We start from the raw sequence: 24401 nt of genomic DNA on the forward strand, positions 1-24401 counted from the left end.
ATCAAAGGAACATACAGGGAAAGGGGCAGTGTCAGAAGTCAAACAAACAGGACAGGGGGGTGCCATTTGGCATCCTACAATCTGTTTCAATTTTCTCTGGTTGAATGGGTGTGAGGAATCACAGGCTTTAGTTTGCACCTAAGACAGTGGTGTTAGGTGCGAACAGAAAACCTTTCCCACGCATAGTCACTGTCCTGACCTTTTGACTCGGTCTTCCACACGTAGCACAGGCGTAGGCACAGAATCGACAGGCGAAAGTGTAGTCGAGAGACTGGCAGGGGTCGGAGTCCGGGAAGGCGTAGAAGTTGAGTCGGTGTGGATTCAGAAGGCAGAGGCGTAAACGAAGAGACAGGCTGGGGTCAGGATCCGAGAAAGCGTAAAACAGGAGAAGGTACAAAATCGAGTGGCTAAAGTGGTAGTCGGAAAAGCGGGGTCGAGGTCCAGGGGAGAAGTCGTAGTAAGGCAAAGGTGTAGTTAGTACGTAAGCTCCAGGAGAGAATCTCAATCGTGAGCAATGACCGGGGGGCAGATGAGGGTTTAAGCAGAGGACTGATTGACACGTGCACGTTTGGTACGGGGAGAGCTCGTAGGAATGCGGGAGCGCTTGCCTGCGTGAGGGAGATTCGTGGCAAAACCAACAGAATCAACCTGAACTCAAAGAAAAACAAGAATGCCCCCGAGACACCTGCACCCCCCCCGGACTACTCTGGTATCAACACCCCCAAACCCATCCATACCAGCTAACAAGACTCAGAATCGGTGCAACCCTCCAACCTGGACCAAGAGCAGGATGGGACAAGAACCTGCACCACACTACGCACCCCTCATCCAGACCAGCAGGACAGCCAGACCACAGACAGCACCATCATATAACCCCCCTGTTCATTCCAACAGAAAAGCCGAACTGACCCCCACCAGCATGGCGACGCTGCAGCTCTAGTCACACCAGCAGACCCAATGGGCTCAGAGCTGGGGGACATACAGATGCAGCCATTCAAAATGCGTGGGCGATACCGCATTATTTTCCGGTACGCTGTACGCAGTCTACCGCAAGTTACCATTAAATACCGCGGGTTACTTGTTAGGAATCCCTGGTGAGAAGATACACGGATCCTGTGCAGACGCAGGCACGGGTGATAGATGAGGCAGGCGAACAAACCAGAACGAGAGGCAAGGTCGTAGTCAAAAGGCGAAAGGCAAGTCGTAATCCAGGAAGTTCACCGGTAGCAGACAGTCCGAGTCGAGAGGCGAGGTGCAAAGTCGAAAAGGCAGAAGGGGAATCCAAAAACCAGAATAAACGAGGTACGGGGAAAAACGCCAGGTAGAGCTCTCAAGGAGTAGACTCAATACCGAGCAGTGGGAAGCAGGTGCAGATGGTTTAAATAGCAGTGTGCACCGCAATGAGTGTGCGCAGGTGGTTTAACTCGTGCGGCGGCGTTTGTTAATAATCACCCGCTGCTGGGTCTGATTAGCTCGCTTACGCTTTGTTCTTGACTGCCTGGTTGTCGTGACATTACTGGTAAATACCGCTAGTTACCGTAAATTCTCCTATAATATGACAAGCAAAATAATAGTATCCGGAATTTCGGCAAGGTGGAGCTAATAAACTCAACCTCTCATGTTTGAGCTGTGGCCATCAAAGTCTTTAACGAAGATATTACTAAAAGTATTAATAATGAATGACCTTGGACAAGCTGTAAGTGTAAACTCAAAGTATTGCCCTGGTCAACATTCTTTTTTTCATTGACCGTCTTTGTAAAAGTAACACCACAGCATTTCGCAATCACGCATTTGTTTCCAATCATGCAAAGTACAGTAATTTTTGAGAATCGATTCACCATGCCTTTCACATGCTCATAAAAGAGATTGATTTAGGAACATAAACATATTACTGTATGAAAACTGTACTGTATACAGTATGTATATGTATATTTAATGTCTTAACTGTGCCCGTTTAAGTATTGAATATTCATATCTAATTTTACCACTGAAGGGAAATCTTAGTAGCTGAGCATAAAAAGAATAGGAGCATACTGCAACGCGTGTGAAGGCCATAAAGGATATTAATTTTGGAACATAAACATACAGTATATGGCTGGTCTCGGTACTTTAAAGAAAACATACACGAAACATGGTTTCATTATGACCAGAATCGGTCTTGAGATATTTTTAACTTGATTTACAGTATTTGAGAGGTATGTCTTAACACCGATACTACAGTACGTAAATACTGCTCACGTATATGTTTCTAGGTTTATATTATGCATTTCATACGGTCAAATTACTTTTGAGCAACTAATAAGAAGCGCGAAACGGTATGCCCAGGGCGTTTTAGTTTCGTTTTACTGGGACTCTGCTTTAACAATGTCGCCGTGGATTGATTAGAGATATCAACTACATACAAGTCATTTTTTAAATGTTGTAGTTCGTCTTGTAAAAATGTTACGAGTACATCATCTATCAACAATTACACAGGTTCTGTTTCCATATTGCGGATTTTGGTTACGTAATATGATTTTCTAAATTTCACGTTGTGAATATATGATTTGGGCAACCAGAGCCGCAAAGAAGTACATTATGGGTTGTTGTTTTTTTTTTGCAGTTTTATCTAGAACAAGCGATGCTTAAACCTTTGTCTGATTCTTGTGAAACTGTCCACACGACAGTTACAGTACCTAGGAGTTGACTTCAGTGATGTCACTGATGGGATGTTTCTAAAAATCCTTCCTCTGTAAAACGTCTTCTCTAGTTGTCCTGCATATGTATTCGCTAATGAAGCTGTGTGTTCTGTCATGGAAATATAACTATCAAGGAAGCCACAAAAGAGAGTTCTCACCTGAGTAAGGTCTTTATTTCAATATTGCAATATTGGGAGCCCTGCTGCCACTTTGCAAAGTGCAACCAGAGACTCAATTTGTTACAAGCAGTACAGGGTTTTTATAAGACGTTGCGCTGTAAAAAAGTTCAGCACTTGGTCCCTTCTAAAACTTCCCCTTTCTCTAAGAGAAAACAAATTACATCATAGAGCGAGAGAAGAAAAACTAGATTTGTTATTCAAAGCTAATCAGTTACTTTCAGCTAATTCTAATGACCCAGACAGCATATATTGTTTTGGTACATTGTCTTCTAAACTAACCTAAACAGTGTACTTTGTTGACGAACTGTTTTCTAAAATTCTGCACGCACTGTAGCACAGCATTTACATCCTTGAAATATATTATCTAAAAGCACCAATATATTTTTTTCAAAGCTCTCTACATTTTTAAGAATCAATTTACTTATTAGATTTCCACTTCACCGGCATCATGCAAGCAAACTACATAAATATGAGAAAACACGCAAGAGAGTTGTCACTCAGAGTGTCGAAGGGTCGATGTATACTGGGGCTCAGTTGAAATGCAATGTCAGGACTTTTCCGAATTATGTCACACGAAGAGAGCACAGCTCTTTCCGCCCTGCCGCGTGTGTCTCGGTAACTCGCTGTGATTGTATAGTGGTCAGTACTTTGCGTTGTGGCTGCAACAACCCCGGTTTGAATCTGGGTCACGGCAGAAAAGGGGCGTCTGCTTTTACTACTCGCACGAATGAAGGCAAAAAAAAGCCAATCGATGTGAACGAACGGCGCTTTACAGAGGAGTACTGCCTGACTGGATCGTTGATGAACGACAGAGGCCACTCCGACCTCTTCTCGGTTTTCTTCAATGACTTACTAAGGATCTTCACATTCGCCCATGCAGGGGAAGCCAGTTACACCAAAGCAAACGCAGGAAAGTGCATTTCAAGCAGAGACCAGGAGGGACTTGTTTACACCGAGAGTGGGCGGAGAATGGAACAATGCGCCCAGCCCTGTTGCTGGAGCCGATTCTTGATGAGCTCTTGGGCTCACTAAGAGGCCCCCGCTGGATGCTAATCTTTCTGTTGTTCTTGCAGGTCCTGCGCTGCTTTTGAGCCGACAGAGCTCGTCCTGGTCTGTCGGCACAGCCCAATTGCAAATGATCGGCTCCGCGTACAGAAGGAACGTGCGTTTGGTACAAGAGTGCACAATGGCACCGGAAATACATTGGGAACAAATGACCGGTCGCTCAAGACCTCTGTGAAGTACAGGAGCGTGCAAAACAAGGCTGGTTCCACCCGGTCTCGAAACGGGGACCTTTCGCGTGATAGGCGAACGTGATAGCCGCTACACTACGGAAACCTGCAGGGACTGCTGCTGGTGTCTCTCTTGCGTTTCGGGCTGAGAAAGGGACGCGTCACTTTGGGCAGGGGGCGCTGGAGAGAGGAACAAAGGGCGCGATGAAACAAAATGCCGAAACCCGGGATCGAATCAGGGACCTTTTGATCTTTAATCTAAAGCTCTCCCAACTGAGCTACTTCGGCGGTGCGCAGAGCCCACAGCCACCTGCTCCAGCCTTCCTGTGTTGCGGCATGAGCGCACCAAGAGTAGCGGGAGAGTGTTGCAAGAACGTCACTCAGAAGGAAAGCCACCCAGGTGCGCCCTCTGAGCTCTGTCCAGCGCATCTTCCTCGCATGGACTCCTGCCTGCGACGGGCAGGGAACAATTAGCAAGAACAGAACGACACCCCACGGGTGTCTAATGACCACACCTTAGGTTGTGACACGTGCAGGTGTGAGGGGTTGCCGGGCTACTTTGGAGCAGAGCTTGGGCGGAGGGGGGGCGGGAAAGCAGACAAAGAGGTGACACCTCAAGGTCTGCACGATCACAGCTCTCATTCGCCCCAGGCTTCCGCTCGATAAGCTACTGGACACACCCGCCCCTTCTCACACAGACCGTGGAAAAGCCCCCGAGTGGGAGGGCTCTCTCTTCCTCCCAGGAGCTCTTGGACACGACGCACAGACAGGGCGCGGGGAGCCGTCGCCTGCAAACACGGCTCCAGGCAGGACTCCGCTCCGCAGGAGCCGCAGAGCAGAGGAGATGAGGGCAGCTTAGCTCCTGTGCAGAGACCTGAGCTGTTGTTGCTGCGGACGCTGTCTTTTCTGCACTCGGGGTAGGACATCAGGAAGCACATTGAAGCGCTGCGACATGCACTGTACAGATCCCGCCACTACTGGGCCCGATTTCCCCGGATCGAAACCGGGCGGAAACAGGCCCGTTTCGTTTCTTGCCACCCACACTGTTTGGGGATTCGCCTAGCGCTGTGATCGAACAGACCCACTCACCTCTGAGTGTGGCGGGATCTGCACAGTGGATGTCGCAGCGCATCCTGCTTTCACTTCATTGCGCGTCCTGATGTACCCTGGTCTCCCGCGTGACAGGTGGGGATACTTGCCACTATACTAACGAGGAAGACATCGCTCTCTGCTTAGTGTGTAAAGCACTTACTTGCAGCATTGTGGGTCCTGTGGTTTAAATGCTATTGGTTTGTGAACAGAATACCTCTATCCCAGTGCATTGTGCCACATTAAATAAAAGCACGAGAAAAAGAGATTCAGAACGCAAAGCTGTGTCAGTTTTCTGTGTAAAAAATCGGTTTGAACATCATGGGAGCTGTTTTTAATAAGCTGCTGAGTAAAGAATATTTTAATCTTCCTGCTGTCAGTAGTATTGTGCATATAGTTGACTCTTACCTGAATGAAAACAGGAAGTAAAGGAAGGGTTTCAGAATTCAGACAAAGCTTTATTCCCGTGCTTACAGTCTGAGTAATTGGAGACTGCGCTGTTATGCTTCCTATGGTCATATATGGGTTTTTCGCATGAAGCCGTATTGAACAGTATTTCTCGCGTTGTGAACTTGTGTATACAGCGGTCCCCCGGGTTCCAGTTAGTGCGTAATAACGCATCGATGAAAAACCGGAGGTTTAAAAAAAGATAATTAGCTCACTGATACTTTGATGTAGAGGCTGTGGAAAGACCACGTCGTGGTCTTTAAAATGCATTTGGTTTGAAGGCGTTCTGCGCTTCCGTTGCGAAGATATGGACAAAAGAATATTCGTGCTTGGTTCAAAAAATGTAATAGAAACGAAAAAGTAAAGGCTGAGAAAGCATTCACAATGTATTTTATGCACAAAGCAAGTATTCTCACGATTCTAAGAGGTTTCGTGTAAACGCTACAGGCGTGGCAAAATCGTTTTCGAACTTCAAGCTAACTTTACCCCGGTTTGCTCTGCATTGTGTGTCGGGGTGGGTACGCCGATATTAATCCACGATCCAGGATCACACGGACGCACCGATCCTACGCGAGCACGGAGTGTGTGTCTGTGTGAACTGTGATGGACTGGTGTCCTGTCCTGTGTGTGTGTGTGTGTTTTAAGCAGGCTTAAAAGTTAATTCCACGACGAAACGTGGGCAGAAAAAAAAACCCAGCGTGTGTGTCCGTTTCTGCTTTTCTGCGTGGAATGAATCCCCGCCGCACTCTTTCACGGTGCAGGGCTGTGGGTGTCTCGGGGTTCCTGTTCCAATCAGAAAGGTTCAGATCTGCGTCTGTGGGGGGTTTTAATGACCGATGCGTAACGCAATAAGGATTAAAAAGGGACACGCGCGTGGCTTTCTTTCGGGTTCCCCTGTCTCGCGTGAAGAGCACTAGAACTGTCATTCAGTAAGAATTTGCAACTTCACTCCGATCCCCAGCAAACGCGGTAGAGGCAGCAGCTATAAAATAAGATGAGATTACTTTAACTAGCCCTATACAATTTCTTGCATGAGGAATGTGTCTTTTCACAGACCCCAGCTTGCTCTCCGTGAGATACACAGACAGGGAGCTGGGGGTCAGAGCACAGGGTCGGCCATTTATACAGCACCTCTGGACCAGTTGGGGTGAAGGGCTTCCTCTGCCGGCTGCGGGATTGGAACCGGCAGACCCTGAGGCACAGAGTCACCGCTCCGCGCTCCGCCCCTTTGTATATAAGGAATTAATTCATTAGATACAGCGAGGCACCGGCAGAAACACACCGGCGACCCTCTACTCGCCAGCGAAGAAGCAAACACGCACGCTGGAGCTGCCCCTATAATGAAGGACCCTGGAAAAAGTTTCCTCTTACCCAAAAGGGGGGTACAGGTCATATTATTCAACCCCCTTACACCTATATAGCGCCTTTCCGGACTCTCCAGCTCTCTCCGGGTCACGGGGATCCCCTCCACCCCCCACCAGTGTGGAGCCCCGCCTGGGTGACGCTTAGGGTGACAGAGATACAGGGAAAGGAAGAGCACATACTGACCACAGATTTTTTAAAAAGACGAGGGAGGGAGAAACCAAGCTATTTAAAAAAAAAAAACATTTTGATCTCGTCTCTCTCTTTTCCAGAAGTAAAGAAGATCAGCAACAAAAATGGCGGAGAACAAAGGTAGGTGTGTTGGTACCTCCGAGGTCGAAAAAAGGATCACCGACTGCATGCCATGTGCGTGACAAGTCGGCTTAAAGATCAGACGCTGTTAAACAAAGGAACTTCTCATCCCGTTATCTTATAAGGACGGAAGACTGAGAAAATCAAAGATGACGTTCTTGAGCAGCGTCAAGTGAGATCTAATTTACAAAATCGAAAATGAATGCCCCCCAAAACAGCCACGGGTGGTTATATTATCCTCGGGAATCTCTTCCTTATGTCCAAATGGCTTCAACTGTGGGAACGCGTAGACCTGATGGAAGTCTGATAGGACTTGGGGGGCCCTCTGGCGGAAAAGGGCCGAATTATCAGCCTTCAACAATGAGGCGTCCTCAAACAACTAGTAAAAAAAGTTACTCGTTACTACTAAAAGACCCACTTATTAGATCTCGGTTACCACCATTTCCTCATCGATGTTCTAGAAAATTAATTTTTATTTTTGGATTTAAGTGGAAACAGCGCTGTGGTTCCCCCTTCGGGAATGGCGCAAACTCCCAGCTCTTTCCTCCCTGTTGCTGGGACGAGCTTTTCCTGCAGCGGCCGAGGCAGCTGCATTTGAATGCTCTCCTCCCCTCCCGTCTTATCCGTCTGCCGTCTGGCTGTTTTCGGCGGCCCGCAGCGGATTTTAACGTGGCCTCCTGTCCGGTTTCTCTCTCTCTCTCTCCGCCTGCGTGCGGCCGCAGTCCAGGCCGGTTTCCACGCGGTGCAGTCGGTGATCCAGCTCCAGGAGCTGGTCTCCGTGGTGCAGAAGGCGGCCGTGCTGTTCAAGGTGTCCTACTTCAGCCTCTGCCAGTACCCGGATCTGGAGACCAAAGTCCACCAGCGGGGGACGGAGTCGCGCAAGCTGTGCATCTCTACGGCGGCTACGTTTTTACAGGTAGGCAACGTGCCCTTTAAATATCATTATTGCTGGCCCATCAGCACTAATAGTGATGCTCGTGTAGTGGACCACTGCCTGGAAGTGTATTTCAAACTGATGGGGGGGAGGCAGCACGTCTGTACACAAAGGATGGGGGTGTGGAACAAGCTGCCCAGTCCATGTGGTTGAAGCCGATGCCCTGGCTTCTCTCCAGACACAGCTGGGTGAGCTCCTCCAGTCAGGACAGGAGGCTCTTCTGTACACAGAGGGGTGCGGGGGTGGGGAACAAGCTGCCCAGCCCTGTGGTTGAAGCCTATACCCTGGCTTCTCTCCAGACACAGCTGGGTGAGCTCCTCCAGTCAGGACAGGAGGCTCTTCTGTACACAGAGGGGTGCGGGGGTGGGGAACAAGCTGCCCAGCCCTGTGGTTGAAGCCGATACCCTGGCTTCTCTCCAGACACAGCTGGGTGAGCTCCTCCAGTCAGGACAGGAGGCTCTTCTGTACATAGAGGGTGGTGGGGGTGGGGAACAAGTAACTTTACCTTTCTCTCTCATTTCCGGTTCTTCCCCCCCCCCGAAGTGCGCCAATGTGGGGACCGACATCATGAAACGGGTGTTCCCAGCAATTCGGCAGGCGGTGAGGGACCAGCAAATGCAGTCGGCCCGGGTCAGCCTGGAGCTCTCCAAGACCCTGATCCAGAAGATGTGCTCCGACGTGCAGAACGTCGTGGAAAAGTACGCATCTTTATTTTCTCTGGGGAATTCCAGCTGCGTCTGCTGGGTCTGTTGATGCTCTCTTGGGGAAGGGGGTTAAATATCATTCTCATCATTTTAATCGGAGTTCAGTCAGCCTCAAGATGGAAGGGTTGAACTGAACAGCTGAGCAAATGGATAAAGGCTATTGAACGATACGTCAAGTCTCACGTTCGTTCCCCCCCAAGGCACTCGTTTTTCTCTGTCGTGAGAACATAAGAAGGGCCAAGTCCTCTTTTTCATTTCGAACCGGTCTAGCCTGTTTTAATGGTTAATGGATCCGAGGCTGTAATGGTGTGAAAGTAGCCAGTTTTCAACCACAGAGCTGGGCAGGTTGTTCCACACCCCCACCACACTTTGTGCAAAGAGGTGTTTTCTGTTCTCCGCTTTCAAACGCTTTCAGATAGTTTTACACTCCCTTCAGACTAAAGAGACTCAGTTCCTCCAGTCTGACGGTGTGGGACTCACCCTTCAGACTAAAGAGACTCAGTTCCTCCTGCCTGTTCTCTCTCTCTCGACCGCAGGTACGAGAGCCTGAACGGCAGCATGGCCGGCACCTGCAGCGATGTGAAGGCGGTCCGCGAGAGCGAGCAGCAGGAGAGGGAGAAGAAGACGCAGGAGGCGGAGGCGCTGAGGGCGCATGCCCACGCCCTGAAGGACCGGCTGGCCCGCCTGAACGAGGAAAAGGCCCAGGTGGGCTGGCAGATCCAGGACAAGCTGGCGGAGAAGAGGCAGCGCCAGGGCGGCTGCTGGGCCTACAGCGACAAGAGCAACAACGCCCGCCTGAGCGCCCTGGAGGGCGAGCTGCGCCACCTCTACGGGCAGGACAACTGCCTCACCCGGGAGATCTGGGACAATGCCGCCAAGCTCAACCGCATACTCCCAGGTGCTGGTGGAAATAGGTAAGCGTGCCGATTGAGGGGGGTGTCCATGCCTGGTCCTGGACTGGTGTCCTGTCCAGGGTGTGTGTGTGTCTGTGTGTGTGTCCTGTGATGGACTGGTGTCCTGTCCAGCGTGTTTGTGTGTGTGTGTCCTGTGATGGACTGGCGTCCTGTCCAGGGTGTGTGTGTGTGTCCTGTGATGGACTGGTGTCCTGTCCAGGGTGTGTGAGTGTGTGTGTGTGTCCTGTGATGGACTGGCGTCCTGTCCAGGGGGTGTGTGTGTGTGTGTGTGTGTGTGTGTGTGTGTGTGTGTGTGTGTGTGTGTGTGTGTGTGTGTGTGTGTGTGTGTGTGTGTGTGTGTGTGTGTGTGTGTGTGTGTGTGTGTGTGTGTGTGTGTGTGTGTGTGTGTGTGTGTGTGTGTGTGTGTGTGTGTGTCCTGTCCAGGGTGCGTGAGTGTGTGTGTGTCCTGTGATGTACTGCTGTCCTGTCCAGGGTGTGTGTGTGTGTGTCCTGTGATGGACTGCTGTCCTGTCCAGGGTGTGTGTGTGTGTGTCCTGTGATGGACTGCTGTCCTGTCCAGGGTGAACCCTGCCTTGTGCCTGTTGCTTGCTGCCCACCCTTCTCCCTCTCTCCCTCTCCCTCAGGGAAGCTCGGGAAGCCCAAGCAGCTGCAGGAGGTGCAGCGCTGCCTGTCCCGCGTCCAGCAGATCCTGCTGAGGCTGCACAACTTCTGCGACACGGCTCGGGTGGCCATCGCCAGCCTGGGGCAGAAGACCGAGGCGGGAGAGAGCTTCCTGGATTACATCCAGGACTTCAAGGAGGAGTACCTGAAGAGCCTGGATGAGGCGGAGCAGGTGGGTGGAGGGGCAGATCGGTGGTGTGATTTTCTCTCCCGAATTTCAGTGGGAGCCTCCGTCAGTCAGACGGGTAGCTCTCTACAGTAGCTGGAAATAAGGAAACTACGATATTTTAGGACAGTCATTCATTTTAGAGTTAATAACTGCCATTTTTCTCCACACATCTACACACTGTGCACAAATGCACACTACACACATTCTGACTACAATGGCACCGTACACACCAACACAATGCATACACTCAACTGATCTGACACAATCGCACTCTACACCCTACTATACTGTATACATACTACACACGCACACACATTCGTACTATATCCATCAACACAACGCATACACACTACACACGCACACACATTCATACTGTACACATCATCGCAATGCATACACACACTGTACACACAACTGATCTGTATTCACAATACACACAACGACACACTACACATGCATGCACATTCGTACTACATACATCAATGCATACACACTTTACACACCACTGATCTGTATACACAATACACACAACCACACTCTACACCCAACTATACTGTATACACACTACACATTTGTACTGTGTACATCAATGCAACACATACACACAATTGATCTGCGCACACGCACACGCACACGCACACTGCAGTCCTTCCAGGTGATGTGTGCCTGCTGCTCCAGTGTGGGGGAGAAGTTCTCTCACTGCGAAGACGCCTACAGCTTCCTGGCCCTGCGCCCCTCCAGTCTGTCTGCGGAGCAGCTGCAGAGGGAGTACGACCGGGCCCTGCAAGAGCTGGAGCAGCTGAGCCTCTCCCAGGACATGGCCATCGGAGTCTGAGGCAGGAGGACGAGGACCGGGAAGAGTTCTCTCACTTCCTCTGCGCTTCCTGCATTATAATAGGGTCCCTGCTTGGCCATCTGTCTAGTTTCTTGATGATGTCATGTGGTGATTTATGATGTCATGGAGGATGGGAATCGCTTTTCCCTGCTCCTGGGGTTCTGGTGAGGGGTTATCATGCAGACTAGGATCAAGGCTAGGGTGTTGCTAATCTACAGCAGGGGGGTTTGGTTATGTCCATGTTTCTAGTGTGACTGCAGAAAATTTCAAATGCACCTTTTTGACTATGTTCATTAATGGAATTTGGACAGCTTAAGTGAGGGGGGTGACTGTCACATAGCTCCACAATGTCATACTTGGGATCCCCCACACACAGTGTAATTCATGTGCCTGATCCCCATCTGTATGGCATGAAATAATGGAACTGCACAATAAAATGGTCTCGATGGGAGCAGTCTGATTCCTTTGCCGTCTGTGATACAAGCTGCCCAGCCCTGTAGTTTAAGCCGATACCCTGGCTTCTCTCCAGACACAGCTGGGTGAGCTCCTCCACTCAGGACAGGAAGCTCTTCTGTACACAGAGGGTGGTGGGGGTGGGGAACAAGCTGCCCGGCCGTGTTGTTGAAGCTTATTCCTTCGCTTCTCTCCAGACACAGCTGGGTGAGCTTCTCCAGGACAGGAGGGTCTTCTGTACACAGAGTGGGGCAGGGGTGTGGAACAAGCCGCCCATCCCTGTGGTGGAAGCCGAGACCCTGGCTTCTCTCCAGACACACCTGGGTGAGCTCCTCCAGTCAGGACAGGAGGGTCTTCTGTACACAGAGGGGGGTGGGGGTGGGGAACAAGCCGCCCAGCCCTGTGGTGGAAGCCGAGATGCTGGCTTCTCTCCAGACACACCTGGGTGAGCTCCTCCAGTCAGGACAGGAGGCTCCTCTGTACATAAAGGGTGGTGGGGGTGGGGTACAAACGTACCCTTCCATTTGACTAAACAACCTTTTCTCCATATCCCTGCTTTACCCTGAGAGCCAAGAGGGTGGAGTCCCATCCAAATAACAAAAGACAACACATCTATTCAACTGACACTCAGAGGTGACCGAACACATTTCAGGTTTCCACCCCAGTTAAACGTGCCTTTCCTTCATTTCAGATCGCTCTGCTCCCCATGATCTCTGAAAACCCACTCTCACACACCACGCCCTCACATCGCACATGGCTCTACATTCACCAGCTGTAATACAGCTACGAACAAAGACAGACATTGAAGTTTGCCATTACTAAATGACATTCGTATTAGTTCATGCATGTATTAATGTTCACTGGAAAGCAGTTTCAGTTAAATATTAAAATGTTCCCAGCGACAGCTGCATAACAGACTCATGACAGTAGTGACCGTATTATGTCCACCCTATCTGGGGACGTTCTAATGTGACTCCAGCTGCTTAAACCACATGAAGAGGTGATGTCAGTTCGTCCCCCTACTTCAGTAACCACTAAAGGGCAGCAGCTCTTGCTCTGAGTTCGCTGAAAGAGAGACTTATAGAAGACACAGGCACAAAAACGGAGCCTGGAGAGATGTTCAAATAAACGCCGCCCCCCAGGGAGACCTGACTGTGTAAGAGTCTGGGACCTGTGAAAAGAGTCTTTTATATTTCTATTTAAGTGATTTTTTTAATATTTATTTTGTATTGCTGTACGCATCTTAATTTTTCGTCTATTCTGGTGTCTGGTTTTCTGTTTTTTTTGGCTTGTCTTGGACTGCTGTAACACATCAATTTCCCTTCAGGATCAATAAAGTCTTATCTATCTTCTGCTCTGTTTTGTACCGTACAGAATGATGAGTTAAAAGCCAAGTCAGCCATTTACAGAGCAACGCCCACACTAACACAGATGATTTTTTTACAAAAATAACAGATAACAGTATATTCAAACAAAGCAACAGCAATATAATAAAGCTGACAGGAGCTACTTTAACACCTCACGCTCTTTCACACTTCAATTCTCTCAACAGATGGGCAAAAAAAAATTCCAGCAAAGAGATAAGACTTTTATTGTCCCCTGAGGGAATTTTGTATGGACACCCAGCACTCCTGTACATTTAAATAGCATGCACATAAAGAGAGAAGAAAATAAAATCATTGCACATTACACTATTACAAAAAATAAGAAAAACACTGCACATCATTCTATTGCACATGTACAGTAGAACACATAACATGGAACGTTTATAACACATCGCAAAAACATATTGCACTCAGGTGGGTTGTAAGAGTCAAAATTGTTTATCCTTGACATTTTTGTGTTGACAGCTGTAACGCATAGTGGAACAAAGGAATCTTTGTATCCGTTTCACTTACCTTTGGGAACCCTGAAACGTTTGCCCGAAGGAAGAAGTTGGTATTCAGGGTTGAGGATGTGGGAAGGATCTGATATCATTGTTCCTGTCTGTCTGATTAGGGATTTTTCAAAGGTCTAATCAGATCTAATCAGCCTGCGGGGAGGGCTGCTGTTTCACTCCCTTGACCTTGAAAGCTGTCTGGATGAGGCGGGTCATTTGCCATTTAAAATGAACTGATAGATGACCGAACCACACTGAAATACCATATCTGATAATGCTCTTGATTACAGCTCCAGAGACAGATAAAGTGGGTGACCGCAGCTACTGTCTGCAACACAGTGTGGTGTGAATGATACAGGGTGTAAAGACCTTTCTCAGACGAGCTGCGATCAAATGATCGGAACACATAGGAGACGAAACTGGAAATTAGACCATCTAACAACCCAGCAAACAGGGCTGAATGGATAAGAAAACCCATAATTAATGAAGAAATATAAGCTAACCATATGAGGAATCACAGGAGAAAATATATGAAATAATTTAAAAAACAGGAGTATAACAGTGGAGCTGATGTATGATATGCAAACAGACAAAAGGAAAAAAAAATCATTGTAAATGGAAAGAAAAAACATTCTAAGCAAGAAATTATTCTGCAGACTTCATGCTGTCAACACTAAAGGCAATTCAAGTTAAACAGGGGGCTAATTTCAGCGGCCACATTTGTTGCTTCTGGTCTTAAGGCTGAATTCCAGTTTGGGGTGCTGCTTTCAGTTCATTACAACTGACCCCAGCAGGAAGGGCAGCCCCTACATCACAATTCTCGCGAGCTGTCACCCGTGATGAGAGCAGCCTTGCGCTGATCTCCACAAACATGGCGACCATACAGGACTTGCACAACGTTCACGAATTTGTGAAGGTCTCGGAATTTCTCACATTTTGCAGTACCCTCAATAATTTCTTCTGAGACGGAGATTTAATAACTGGTTGGAGACACTGGGGCAGCAGTCCCCGTTTAACATTACAAAGTGTACATTGCCACAAACAAAATACGTGTTCCTAAAAAACGTTGCAAACGCAAAAGATTCCCAATAGCCTCTGAACACAACTATGAAGTTTACTTTTACAGCGGTGAGGAGGAAGCGCACCTAGGCGCTCATAGTACCGCAAAGCAGGCTGGGAGTTGTAGCCGGGGGGAGTCTGAGGGTCAGCAGGATGATATGTATCTGCATACGTAAATATTGTGATAGTAGTTTTAGTGTCCTGTATAGCTCTATAAGTGTATAGCCCGAAGTTAACGAGTTACCACCCTAAACATGTGTAAGTGTTCTGTCGGTCTCCTCATGTGTGTATAGCCTGTGTTTGGTTTTTGCGTGGTTTTGTTTGGAGAATAAAGCCGTCGCTTGGTTTACGATCATGTCTCCACTTGTCCTTTGTCCTGAGGGAACCTGAAAAATGTTACATTGGTGTCAGAAGCGGGCAGGATGGACAGACCATGGCAGATATTCACTGATTTTGTCAAGCGCCGACTAACCCTAAAAGAGACTGAACCCACCGGCAGCGCACATACAGAGCCTGAGCAACTCCTGGGTGCGACAGGTGGCCACAGCCCGGGCTACCCAGTAGTGGTCCCGCTAGTAGAATTGGGGCGACTGCCCACTACTCCTGCCCAGTGGATGCCCAAGAGAGAAGATGCCCTCCCTGCCGGAGTCGGCCAGCTATTCCCACACCCGCCAGCGCGGGTGCTACCCAGTCGCTACGACGGGGAAGCGCATGGGAAACCTACGAGGCGCAGTTCCAGCTCGCGGCCCGGACAAATGGCTGGAACCGGGCAGAGATGGCCGGCCACCTGGCAGCGGCGCTGGAAGGAGTGGCCTGCCAGGTTCTCCTGGATGTCCCAGAGGAGGACTAAGGTGAATACGCGGCGCTGGCAGCAGCTCTCCGGCTGGGCCCGGTCGCCACTGATGTCATGTTCCTCGCCCGCTGAGGATACCCGGTTTTCCCCCGGGAGGCACAGCGGGAGATGGCTCTTCAGGCCTTTCTCAAGGCCCTCTTACCCGAGGAGCCGTGCCGAAACAGGGAAACAGGTGCTTGCCTTCCGTCTGGGTACAGCGATGGTGCGCCTGCTACCTTGCACCCATCCAGGAGGACTGCATCCTGGGGCTGGACCTGCTGCAGGGAGTGGGGACCGGATTGGACTTGGGCCGGCAGGAGTTGATGTGGCAGGGAGAGCGACTTCACCTGGTGGAGGGCAGGCCCGGTGAAGGCCGAGGGACGCTGGCTTGCCGGAGCCGAGGGAAAAAGAGGCAGTGGCGGTGGCAGTCGCCGGGGCGGACCGGGCCTGCGAGCCGGGGAGCGAGTGTGCCGGATCCTGCCCCTGAATCACCCGGGGGGTCTGACAAGGCGGCCGTGGCGGTGGCGGGGGCCGAGCATTGCGTAGAAGCGAGGCGCGCCATTGAGGACCTCTACCAGTGAAGCTGCGAGGGCCTCGATTGGGACCACCGGCAGCGGCTCCAGGAACTGCTCGCCCAAAAAGAGGACCTCTTTGCGGCAAGGGATGAGGACTGCACCCGCGCCGCCCTGGTCCAACACGACATCAACACTGGCGACGCTAGGCCCATCTGCATCCAACCGGGACACATGCCAAGCATACTCCCGCTGAGGAAAAAATCAGAGAGATGCCCGCAGTGGGAGTGATTGAGCCCTCCGCGAGCCTGTGGTCGGCGCCAGCTATACTGCTCCGAAAAAAAGACGGCTCATGGAGGTTCTGCGTGAACTACCGCAAGCTGAATGAGGTCATCTGGAAAGATTCCTACTCCCTGCCGAGGATAGACGACGCCTTGGACTACATCACAGGGTCGACCTGCTTCAGCTCCTTTGACCTCCGCTGCAGCTACTGGCAGGTACCGCTCGCTCCCGATGCTCGACCAAAGACGGCCTTTTCCATCGGCCAGGGCCTCTGGCAGTTTACTGTCATGCCCTTTGGCCTGTGCAATGCCCTGGCGACTTTCGAGAGGCTGATGGAGAGGGTGCTGGCATCGGTCCCGCGGAACCAGTGTGTGCTGTATCTGGACGACCTGCTGGTTCCAGGCCTTGACGAACCTCCAGGCGGTGCTGGCCTGCATCTGCTGTGCTGTCCTGAGGCTCAACGCCCACAAGTGAGAGCTCCTGCTGCGGGCGGGGACCTTCCTGGGACATGTTGTTGGACCGCGAGGGGTGGCTACAGACCCAGGTAAGGTTGCTGCAGTGAGGGGATGGCCGACTCCCCGCACCGTCGCAGAGCTGCATTCTGGGGTTGGCGTTGTATTATCGGAGGTTCGTCCGGGATTTTGCCAGCATCTCTCCCCCGCTGCACTGCCTCACCGACAAGGGCCGCCGTTTTGACTCGGACTGCGAGACGGCTTTCGGTCGGTTACGTGAAGCTCTGGTGGGGGCCCCCGTGCTAGCCTACCCCGATCCGTGGTTACAGTATATCCTAGATACCGACGTGAGAGTCTCAGAGGTGGGCGCGGTGTTGGCACAGGAGGGGCCAGATGGGGAGCGGGTAGTTGCCTACTACAGTCGGGCTTTGAATAAGGCTGAACAGAACTACTGCGTGACCCGTCGCGAGCTGCTGGCGGTGATGGTGGCGGTCCGCCACTTCAGGCCGTACCTGTTCAGTACCCGATTCCGGTTGACCGACCATGCGTCCCTCACCTGGCTGCTCCACTTTAAGGAGCCGGAGGGTTAGATGGTGCGATGGATTGCGGTCCTGCAGGAATACAACTTCACTGTCGTACACTGTGCGGGATCTCGCCATCTCAATGCTGACGCTCTCTCACGGCACCCCTGTGAGGCCGCGGACTGCTGCTACTGCGCCCAGCGGGAGCAGTGTGAGGGGGCCGTCCGCACCGAGTCGAGTGCCGTGGCCACGGCCCTGGAGGGGCCGCTGGGGGTGGGTATGTCAGACGTGGTGCAGCGACAGGCAGCTGATCCGGATGTGGGGCCGGTGCTCCGCTGGAAGGCAGCAGGAGCGCGGCCTATGCGAGAGGAGCCTGCCCCACACCCAAAGTCCGTCGAGTCCCTCTGTGCTTGTGGGAGGCCTTGGAAGTAAAGGATGGGGTGCTGCTACGGGGGTGGCAGGCACCCTCCAGTGGTGAGATACAGTGACAGCTGGTGGTGCCGCAGTCGCTCCCCGAGGCTGTGCTCCGAGCGGTGCATGGCCAGCCGGGAGTGGGGCATTTTGGCTGTAAAAAAACAGTAGACGAGTAGCGTCACCGAGGCCATTTGTATTGGGGTCTTTGCCACCGGGACGTGGAGCGGTATTGCCGAACGTGTGCGGTGTGCATGGCGCAGAAAGGTCCCCTCTCCAACAACACCAGGTAGGGGCTCCTATGGGGCGGGTGTGGGTGGACGTTTTGGGCCGAGGCCAGAAACCGCTATGTCCTGGTAGCAATGGACTATTTCACGAAGTGGCCAGAGGCTATGCCCTCCCGGACCAGAGTGCCCCCACGGTGGCCGATGCACTACTGGAGGGGATGTTTGCCAGGCTGGGGGTGCCGGAGGAGTTACACAGTGACCAGGGGCGTAACTTCGAGTCCCAGGTCTTCGTCAGAGTTTGCCAGCGCCTGGGGATCTCTAAGACTCAGACCACCCCGCTGCATCCCCAGAGCGACGGGTCTGTGAAGCGGTTTAATTGGATGCTCGCCACCCAGCTGGCCAACCCTGGTGTCCTGGCACCAACGGGATTGGGACCACCACCTCCCCCTCGAGCTCTGACCACAGTCCAGGAATCTACCGGGTGTACCCTGGCCTCACTCATGCTGGGCCGGGAAATGCGAACCCTGGTGGAGCTGGTCTTCGGCCCGCCGCCCAGAGACGAGTCGGCACCACCAGCTGGACCGGACTACGAGTAGGACCTGCAGCAGTGGATGCGGCGGGTGCACAGCTTTACCCGGACCCATCTGACTCAGGCGGGAGTCCGGCAGAACTACGACCTGCGCTGCAGGGGGCCTGCCTTCCAGCCCTGGGAGTTGGTTTGGGTGTACAGCCCGCGCCGCCGCAAAGGCCTCAGCCCTAAGCTGGTGCCTTTGTGGGAGGGGGCCACTGAGGTCCTCGGGGTGGTAGGCAAGGTCTGCTACCGGGGGAGAGTGATGGTTCTGCACCGAGACCGCCTGGCCCCCTACCGGGACCGGGGGGAGGAGCCCCGCGGGGAGGCTCCGGAGGAGCAGCCAGGGCCAGAGCCGGCCGACAATGGGGTGACCGCGGGCCGCCGGCAACCACCGCTTCGTAACAGCCGCTCACGCAGAGTTCCACAGCCTTTAGCAGAGTATGAGTATAGCCTGAGGGGGGTGTTCGATGTCGGCGGGACGCCAGACGCTTCAGGTGGGGACAGTGTAACCCCCCTGGCCCGGTGGTGAGGAGGAAGTGCACCTAGGCACTCATGGTACCATGTAGCCTTATAAGTGTATAGCCTGTTGTTAAGTAATTACCACCCTAACGATGTGAACGTGCTCCATCAGTCTCCTCATGTGTGTGTATGTCCTCTGTTTGGTTTTGTGTGGTTTCGATAAAAGAATAAAGCTGTCGCTTGGTTAACTATCACGTCGCCACTTGACCTTTTCCTGAGGGAACCTGAAAACAGTACAATATTATAGCATGAACCCTTGACGATTTTCTTGATACGTTTTATGTGCTCGTTTGTATTGTATGTATTTTTGTTGTTCAAATTAAAAGTAAAAGACACAACTTTCCGGATGCGGCTGCTGTAAAAATAAAATGACATCAAGGGTGCTGTACGCAGAGGTCTGAAACCTGCTCCACAGAAGATCTTTATCCAGAGGTGTTAAAGAAGTGGAAATCTCGCCATGAGAGGGGAAGCATCTCAGAAAAAGCAGGTGCAGTCGGTTCCACGGTCATAACGCCACTAAGTCGGGCAACAAGAGCAAAACCCACCCGGCTTCCTCCGGGCAAGTAATGAGACAAAGAAACAGCACACAGCGGGTAGCGTGGCCGAGTGGTCTGAGGCACTGGAGTAAAGCTCCAGTCTCTTCTGGGGGCGTGGGTTCGAATCCCACCGCTGCCAGGTGCTTCTGTCAAGACCCCCTTTCAGCTGGCTTCAGACGAAAGGGAGGGAACTGCTTTTTGGCAGTCTCTCGAGAAACTAAGCAAAGTGTTTAAAGATACTTTCTCAGCTTGACGTCAAGGCACAAAACAAAAACCTTCTTGCGTCTTCTCAACCCAAAAGCGCTTTGCCACTTTTTGCGTTATGCAGGGAACTACGTCTGCCCAGATCACTTTTGTGTCAATGCAAATCGTAGTGTGCCCTCCGTTTTAATGTTGGCTGTGCTGGCGTGCTGCTTCTGTCTGTGAAACTTGAATGTTCTGCTTCTTCACACCAAATCGTCGGCGGGGGTTGAGCTTGTTAAATCTTTGCGAATAGCGCTCCTTTGGAAGTACTTTGTCCAAGTTCAAAAGCGATCGTGGGATTTACTTCATGCGTGCAAAAAGCATGCCTCGCACGACAGATTTAAATGGGGAATGGAGCCTGCTTCTTGCTGTTTTTCCTGTGGTTGCAGTTACAAAGTTGATCGTGCTTTCACATTCTGTTAACAGTATTCACTGGCTGAGCTTTGTCAGTTGGTTCGTAATGGAATCTCTGATTCGGTTCCAGAAAAGTCATCTGTAGTGTGTTTTTTTCCGTGCCCATGGCAGTCTTTTAAAGCTGGTAGTAGTGGCGGCGAAGTTAATTTTTTATCCTCTTTAAAAGAATAAGGACGGGCTGGGGCGAGCTCCATTTACCACTCTTTCAGCTAACCGCCGAACTCCCGAACTGATTACACTGCAGAGCCACAGGCGCCTCGCTTTTCTCCATTCTCTGGGTCAGGGTGAAAAAAAACTTGCTGGTATTAGCTGGCCTGCTGGGAGCACCTCTTCTTCACTGATAAGCAAGATTTGTGTTTCATCTTTCTCAAGCTGTATAGATTTCTTTCAAAACAAGTTGTTCCAGAAAGGAAACGAACACTTGCATTCACCTGAATTAAAAGGCATGGGATTTGCCCATAAGGATAAATTCTGTACAGTAAGACAGGCACCGCTGGGAATCGGACCCAGGATCTCCTGTTTACTAGACAGGCGCTTTAGCCAACTAAGCCACGGTGCTGGCAAAGTGCTGTCCTTTGACAGCCACTTGGACACGTCTCAACTGCTCTGAGACATCTGCGTTCGGTTTGCACCGAGCCTGCTCGCCTTGCAAGTTGCCTCATTTACATGCGATAGCTCCACCACTAAGAGAAAGGATGAGAAATGGCTTTTATCTGGCACTTTTCATGTCAGAGGATCTCAATCTGCTTTCCGTGTACAAGAGGATGTCCAACTCATGTAGCTAAAGACGTAGACGACAGTGCTCCACTGAAATCTTGATCTCACAACCCTCGGCATGACTCCGCTGTGTTCTGCTTTAGACAAAGGGGGGAAAAGACTTCTTTCATCACACGTTTTGCACTGTTTACGGTATTTGCAGTGCTCCTTCTTAAATGAAAACCAGGAATCGGCACCATATGAGGTGAGACTAGATAATATTGGATCAAGTAGCCTCGCCATTCCATGCGTGACGTGAGCAAAGTGTAATTCCTGTCTTTATAGTGTGCTTGTTAGAGACTTAGCTGGCACCCAGAGCGCTTTAAATCCGGGTGTCAGCAGCCCAAGAAAATAGAGCTTCCTTCGTCTATGTTTTTTGCGTGAAGTGGGAAACCATGCGTGTGCTGCAAACGATCTTAGTATCGAAGTGCCGTCCCACATAACCGATCCGAACAATCTGCTTTACAGAGGAGCACTGCCGGAGCTAATCGTTGGCAAACTGAAGACCAGGCTGACCTCTTCTGTGACTCTTGAACACTGAGTCTCAAGGTTGTGAATTCAAGCTCCACACTGGCGGGAAATTCCATAGGTAATGATCACATTTTCTTCCATGCTAATCAAAAGAAATATTAAGAAACTTTTCCCGATACCAGTTTTTTACAAAAGTAAAGGCACACATCACGTCCGAGTTTAGTGACAACTACCTCAGAGATTGTAAGCTGGGTAGTTTCAGATCAGATCACTTTTTGTATCAAAGGTTCAAGCAAACCCGAATACTTTTGCAAGAGACATTTCAAAATCCCAGTCAAATCCAGTACGATTGCTGGATCCTTTGAATTCGACTGAACTATAGCACAGATCTGCAGTCCACCATTAGAATACTGTGGGTGTGCTGTATAAGCCATACCGCCCAAAATAGTTCTAAAACAGGAGAAGCATCCTCGTTTAGGAATGTGGTATAAAGTGAAATGGTCTGGTAAGAGTCCTACGTTTGAACAGTTCAAAATAGACGTAAAGGGGTATTTACGGACTCTTTCGAAATGTAAGAACAAGCTGTGCGGACCTTATCTTTATTTACCTTGTGTAATCGTTTTTCATAAAGTGTAATTGTATTATAGCATGTGCCCCTGACGATTTTCTTGATACGTTATATGTGCTCTTGTTTGTATTGTATGTAGTTTTGTTGTTCAAATAAAACGTAAAAGACACAACTTTCCGGATGCGGCTGCTGTAAAAATAAAATGACATCAAGGGTGCTGTACGCAGAGGTCTGAAACCTGCTCCACAGAAGATCTTTATCCAGAGGTGTTAAAGAAATCGAGATCTCGCCATGAGAGGGGAAGCATCTCAGAAAAAGCAGGTGCAGTCAGTTCCACGGTCATAACGCCACTAAGTCGGGCGACAAGAGCAAAACCCACCCGGCTTCCTCCGGGCAAGTAATGAGACAAAGAGACAGCACACAGCAGGTAGCGTGGCCGAGCGGTCTAAGGCGCTGGATTAAGGCTCCAGTCTCTTCGGGGGCGTGGGTTCGAATCCCACCGCTGCCAGGTGCTTCTGTCAAGACCCCCTTTCAGCTGGCTTCAGACGAAAGGGTGGGAACTGCTTTTTGGCAGTCTCTCGAGAAACTAAGCAAAGTGTTTAAAGATACTTTCTCAGCTTGACATCAAGGCACAAAACAAAAACCTTCTTGCGTCCTCTCAACCCAAAAGCGCTTTGCCACTTTTTGCGTTATGCAGGGAACGACGTCTGCCCAGATCACTTTTGTGTCAATGCAAATCGTAGTGTGCCCTCCGTTTTAATGTTGGCTGTGCTGGCGTGCTGCTTCTGTCTGTGAAACTTGAATGTTCTGCTTCTTCACACCAAATCGTCGGCGGGGGTTGAGCTTGTTAAATCTTTGCGCATAGCGCTCCTTTGGAAGTACTTTGTCCAAGTTCAAAAGCGATCATGGGATTTACTTCATGCGTGCAAAAAGCATGCCTCGCACAACACCTCTACATACCCGACCACCACTGCATCATACAGCTGCCAGGGCACCTCACCGTGTCAGGCCACCACTGTGTCACACATATTTCAGCGCGATATATTTTATGGATATTATGGAATATAATGGATGGATATCTTAGTTATCTTTCTAGTTCACAGGTTTGCATGCATAATTTAATTTTGAAAGCCACTGAGACATCAAGTACTACATCAAAAACATACTAACAACTGTGCCATCCTACTCCTTAGTTAATACATTTTATTATTCATAAACAGTTAACATTGTTAGCAAAATATTTTGAATTATATTTAACCCTATTTTTTCTTTAGTTTTGTATTTAACTTATTATATGATAGTCAGACTTAATGTATATTGGAACAATGAAAATATATTTTTACAAGATTTTACATTAAGCACTTAAAATTAATATGGTTAATAATAGTAAACTGTAACATTCTGTAACAAGATCGGTTAAACTACGAAGAAAATGCTTTCAGAGAAAATGTTTCAGGTGTGAAGAACATAGATCTCCAATGCAATTTCAACCAAACCTGTTCCCACACACCCTGCCCCCACTACCATTAGAATATACACAAACATTTTAGCGTTTCATTCTGAGCAGAAAACCCTCACACCTGAAGAGTGCTGGCTGTGACGAATTAAACCAGTTGTACAGGTTTCAATCACAGACCATGTGACATGGGAGTCAGGAAACTAACACACAGCGCCACCGGATTTGATAACGCTATAAAAACGCTATAAAATAATGTGACTTGGCACAGAACAAGTTTACAGCACAGTACAAAAATAAATGCTGACCATGACTTTAGAAGCATAAATTGCCTTACACTCAATTTAAACACAAGCTGTCTTTAGCCCTCTAAGCTGGTTCATACAGAAATGTAGAGATCCAGGCTCAGAACACACAGCTTCATTAGCGAATACATATGCAGGACAACTAGAGAAGACGTTTTACAGAGGATGGATTTTTAGAAACATCCCATCAGTGACATCACTGAAGTCAACTCCTAGGTACTGTAACTGTCGTGTGGATAGTTTCACAAGAATCAGACAAAGGTTTAAGCATCGCTTGTTCTAGATAAAACTGCAAAAATAAAAACAACAACCAATAATTAACTTCTTTGCGGCTCTGTTTGCCCAAATCATATATTCACAACGTGAAATCTAGAAAATAATATTACGTAACCAAAATCCGCAATACGGAAACTGAACCT

The 24401-nt window shown here is 49.9% G+C and overlaps 1 protein-coding gene and 3 non-coding genes across 4 annotated transcripts; 3 read left to right on the top strand and 1 right to left on the bottom strand.

Annotated features, from left to right (window-relative positions):
• Window positions 1–4304: 4304 nt before the first annotated feature.
• trnaf-aaa (transfer RNA phenylalanine (anticodon AAA)) lies at window positions 4305–4377 on the bottom strand. Its single transcript has one exon. It is a non-coding gene; the product is annotated as a tRNA-Phe (tRNA).
• Window positions 4378–6116: 1739 nt separating this feature from the next.
• On the top strand, window positions 6117–11515 carry LOC148663587 (uncharacterized). The gene is made up of 7 exons (XM_088630879.1): window positions 6117–6139; window positions 7260–7299; window positions 8022–8215; window positions 8777–8931; window positions 9474–9835; window positions 10475–10683; window positions 11336–11515. The coding sequence occupies exons 2-7, from the start codon at window positions 7284–7286 to the stop codon at window positions 11513–11515; spliced, it is 1116 nt and encodes a 371-aa protein (XP_088487005.1). The 5' UTR covers window positions 6117–6139; window positions 7260–7283.
• Window positions 11516–19825: 8310 nt separating this feature from the next.
• trnaf-aaa (transfer RNA phenylalanine (anticodon AAA)) lies at window positions 19826–19908 on the top strand. Its single transcript has one exon. It is a non-coding gene; the product is annotated as a tRNA-Phe (tRNA).
• Window positions 19909–22647: 2739 nt separating this feature from the next.
• Window positions 22648–22729, top strand: trnal-aag (transfer RNA leucine (anticodon AAG)). The gene has a single exon. It is a non-coding gene; the product is annotated as a tRNA-Leu (tRNA).
• Window positions 22730–24401: the final 1672 nt, after the last annotated feature.

This window comes from Lepisosteus platostomus, chromosome 5 (genome assembly GCF_059453375.1).
Source record: "Lepisosteus platostomus isolate fLepPlt1 chromosome 5, fLepPlt1.hap1, whole genome shotgun sequence".
NCBI classification, from domain to species: domain Eukaryota; kingdom Metazoa; phylum Chordata; class Actinopteri; order Semionotiformes; family Lepisosteidae; genus Lepisosteus; species Lepisosteus platostomus.

Coding starts and splice junctions, on each gene's coding strand:
- LOC148663587 (XM_088630879.1), top strand. Junction 8,216..8,776: donor CGGCGGCTACGTTTTTACAG/GTAGGCAACGTG, acceptor CCCCCCCCGAAG/TGCGCCAATGTGGGGACCGA. Junction 10,684..11,335: donor GCCTGGATGAGGCGGAGCAG/GTGGGTGGAGGG, acceptor CAGTCCTTCCAG/GTGATGTGTGCCTGCTGCTC.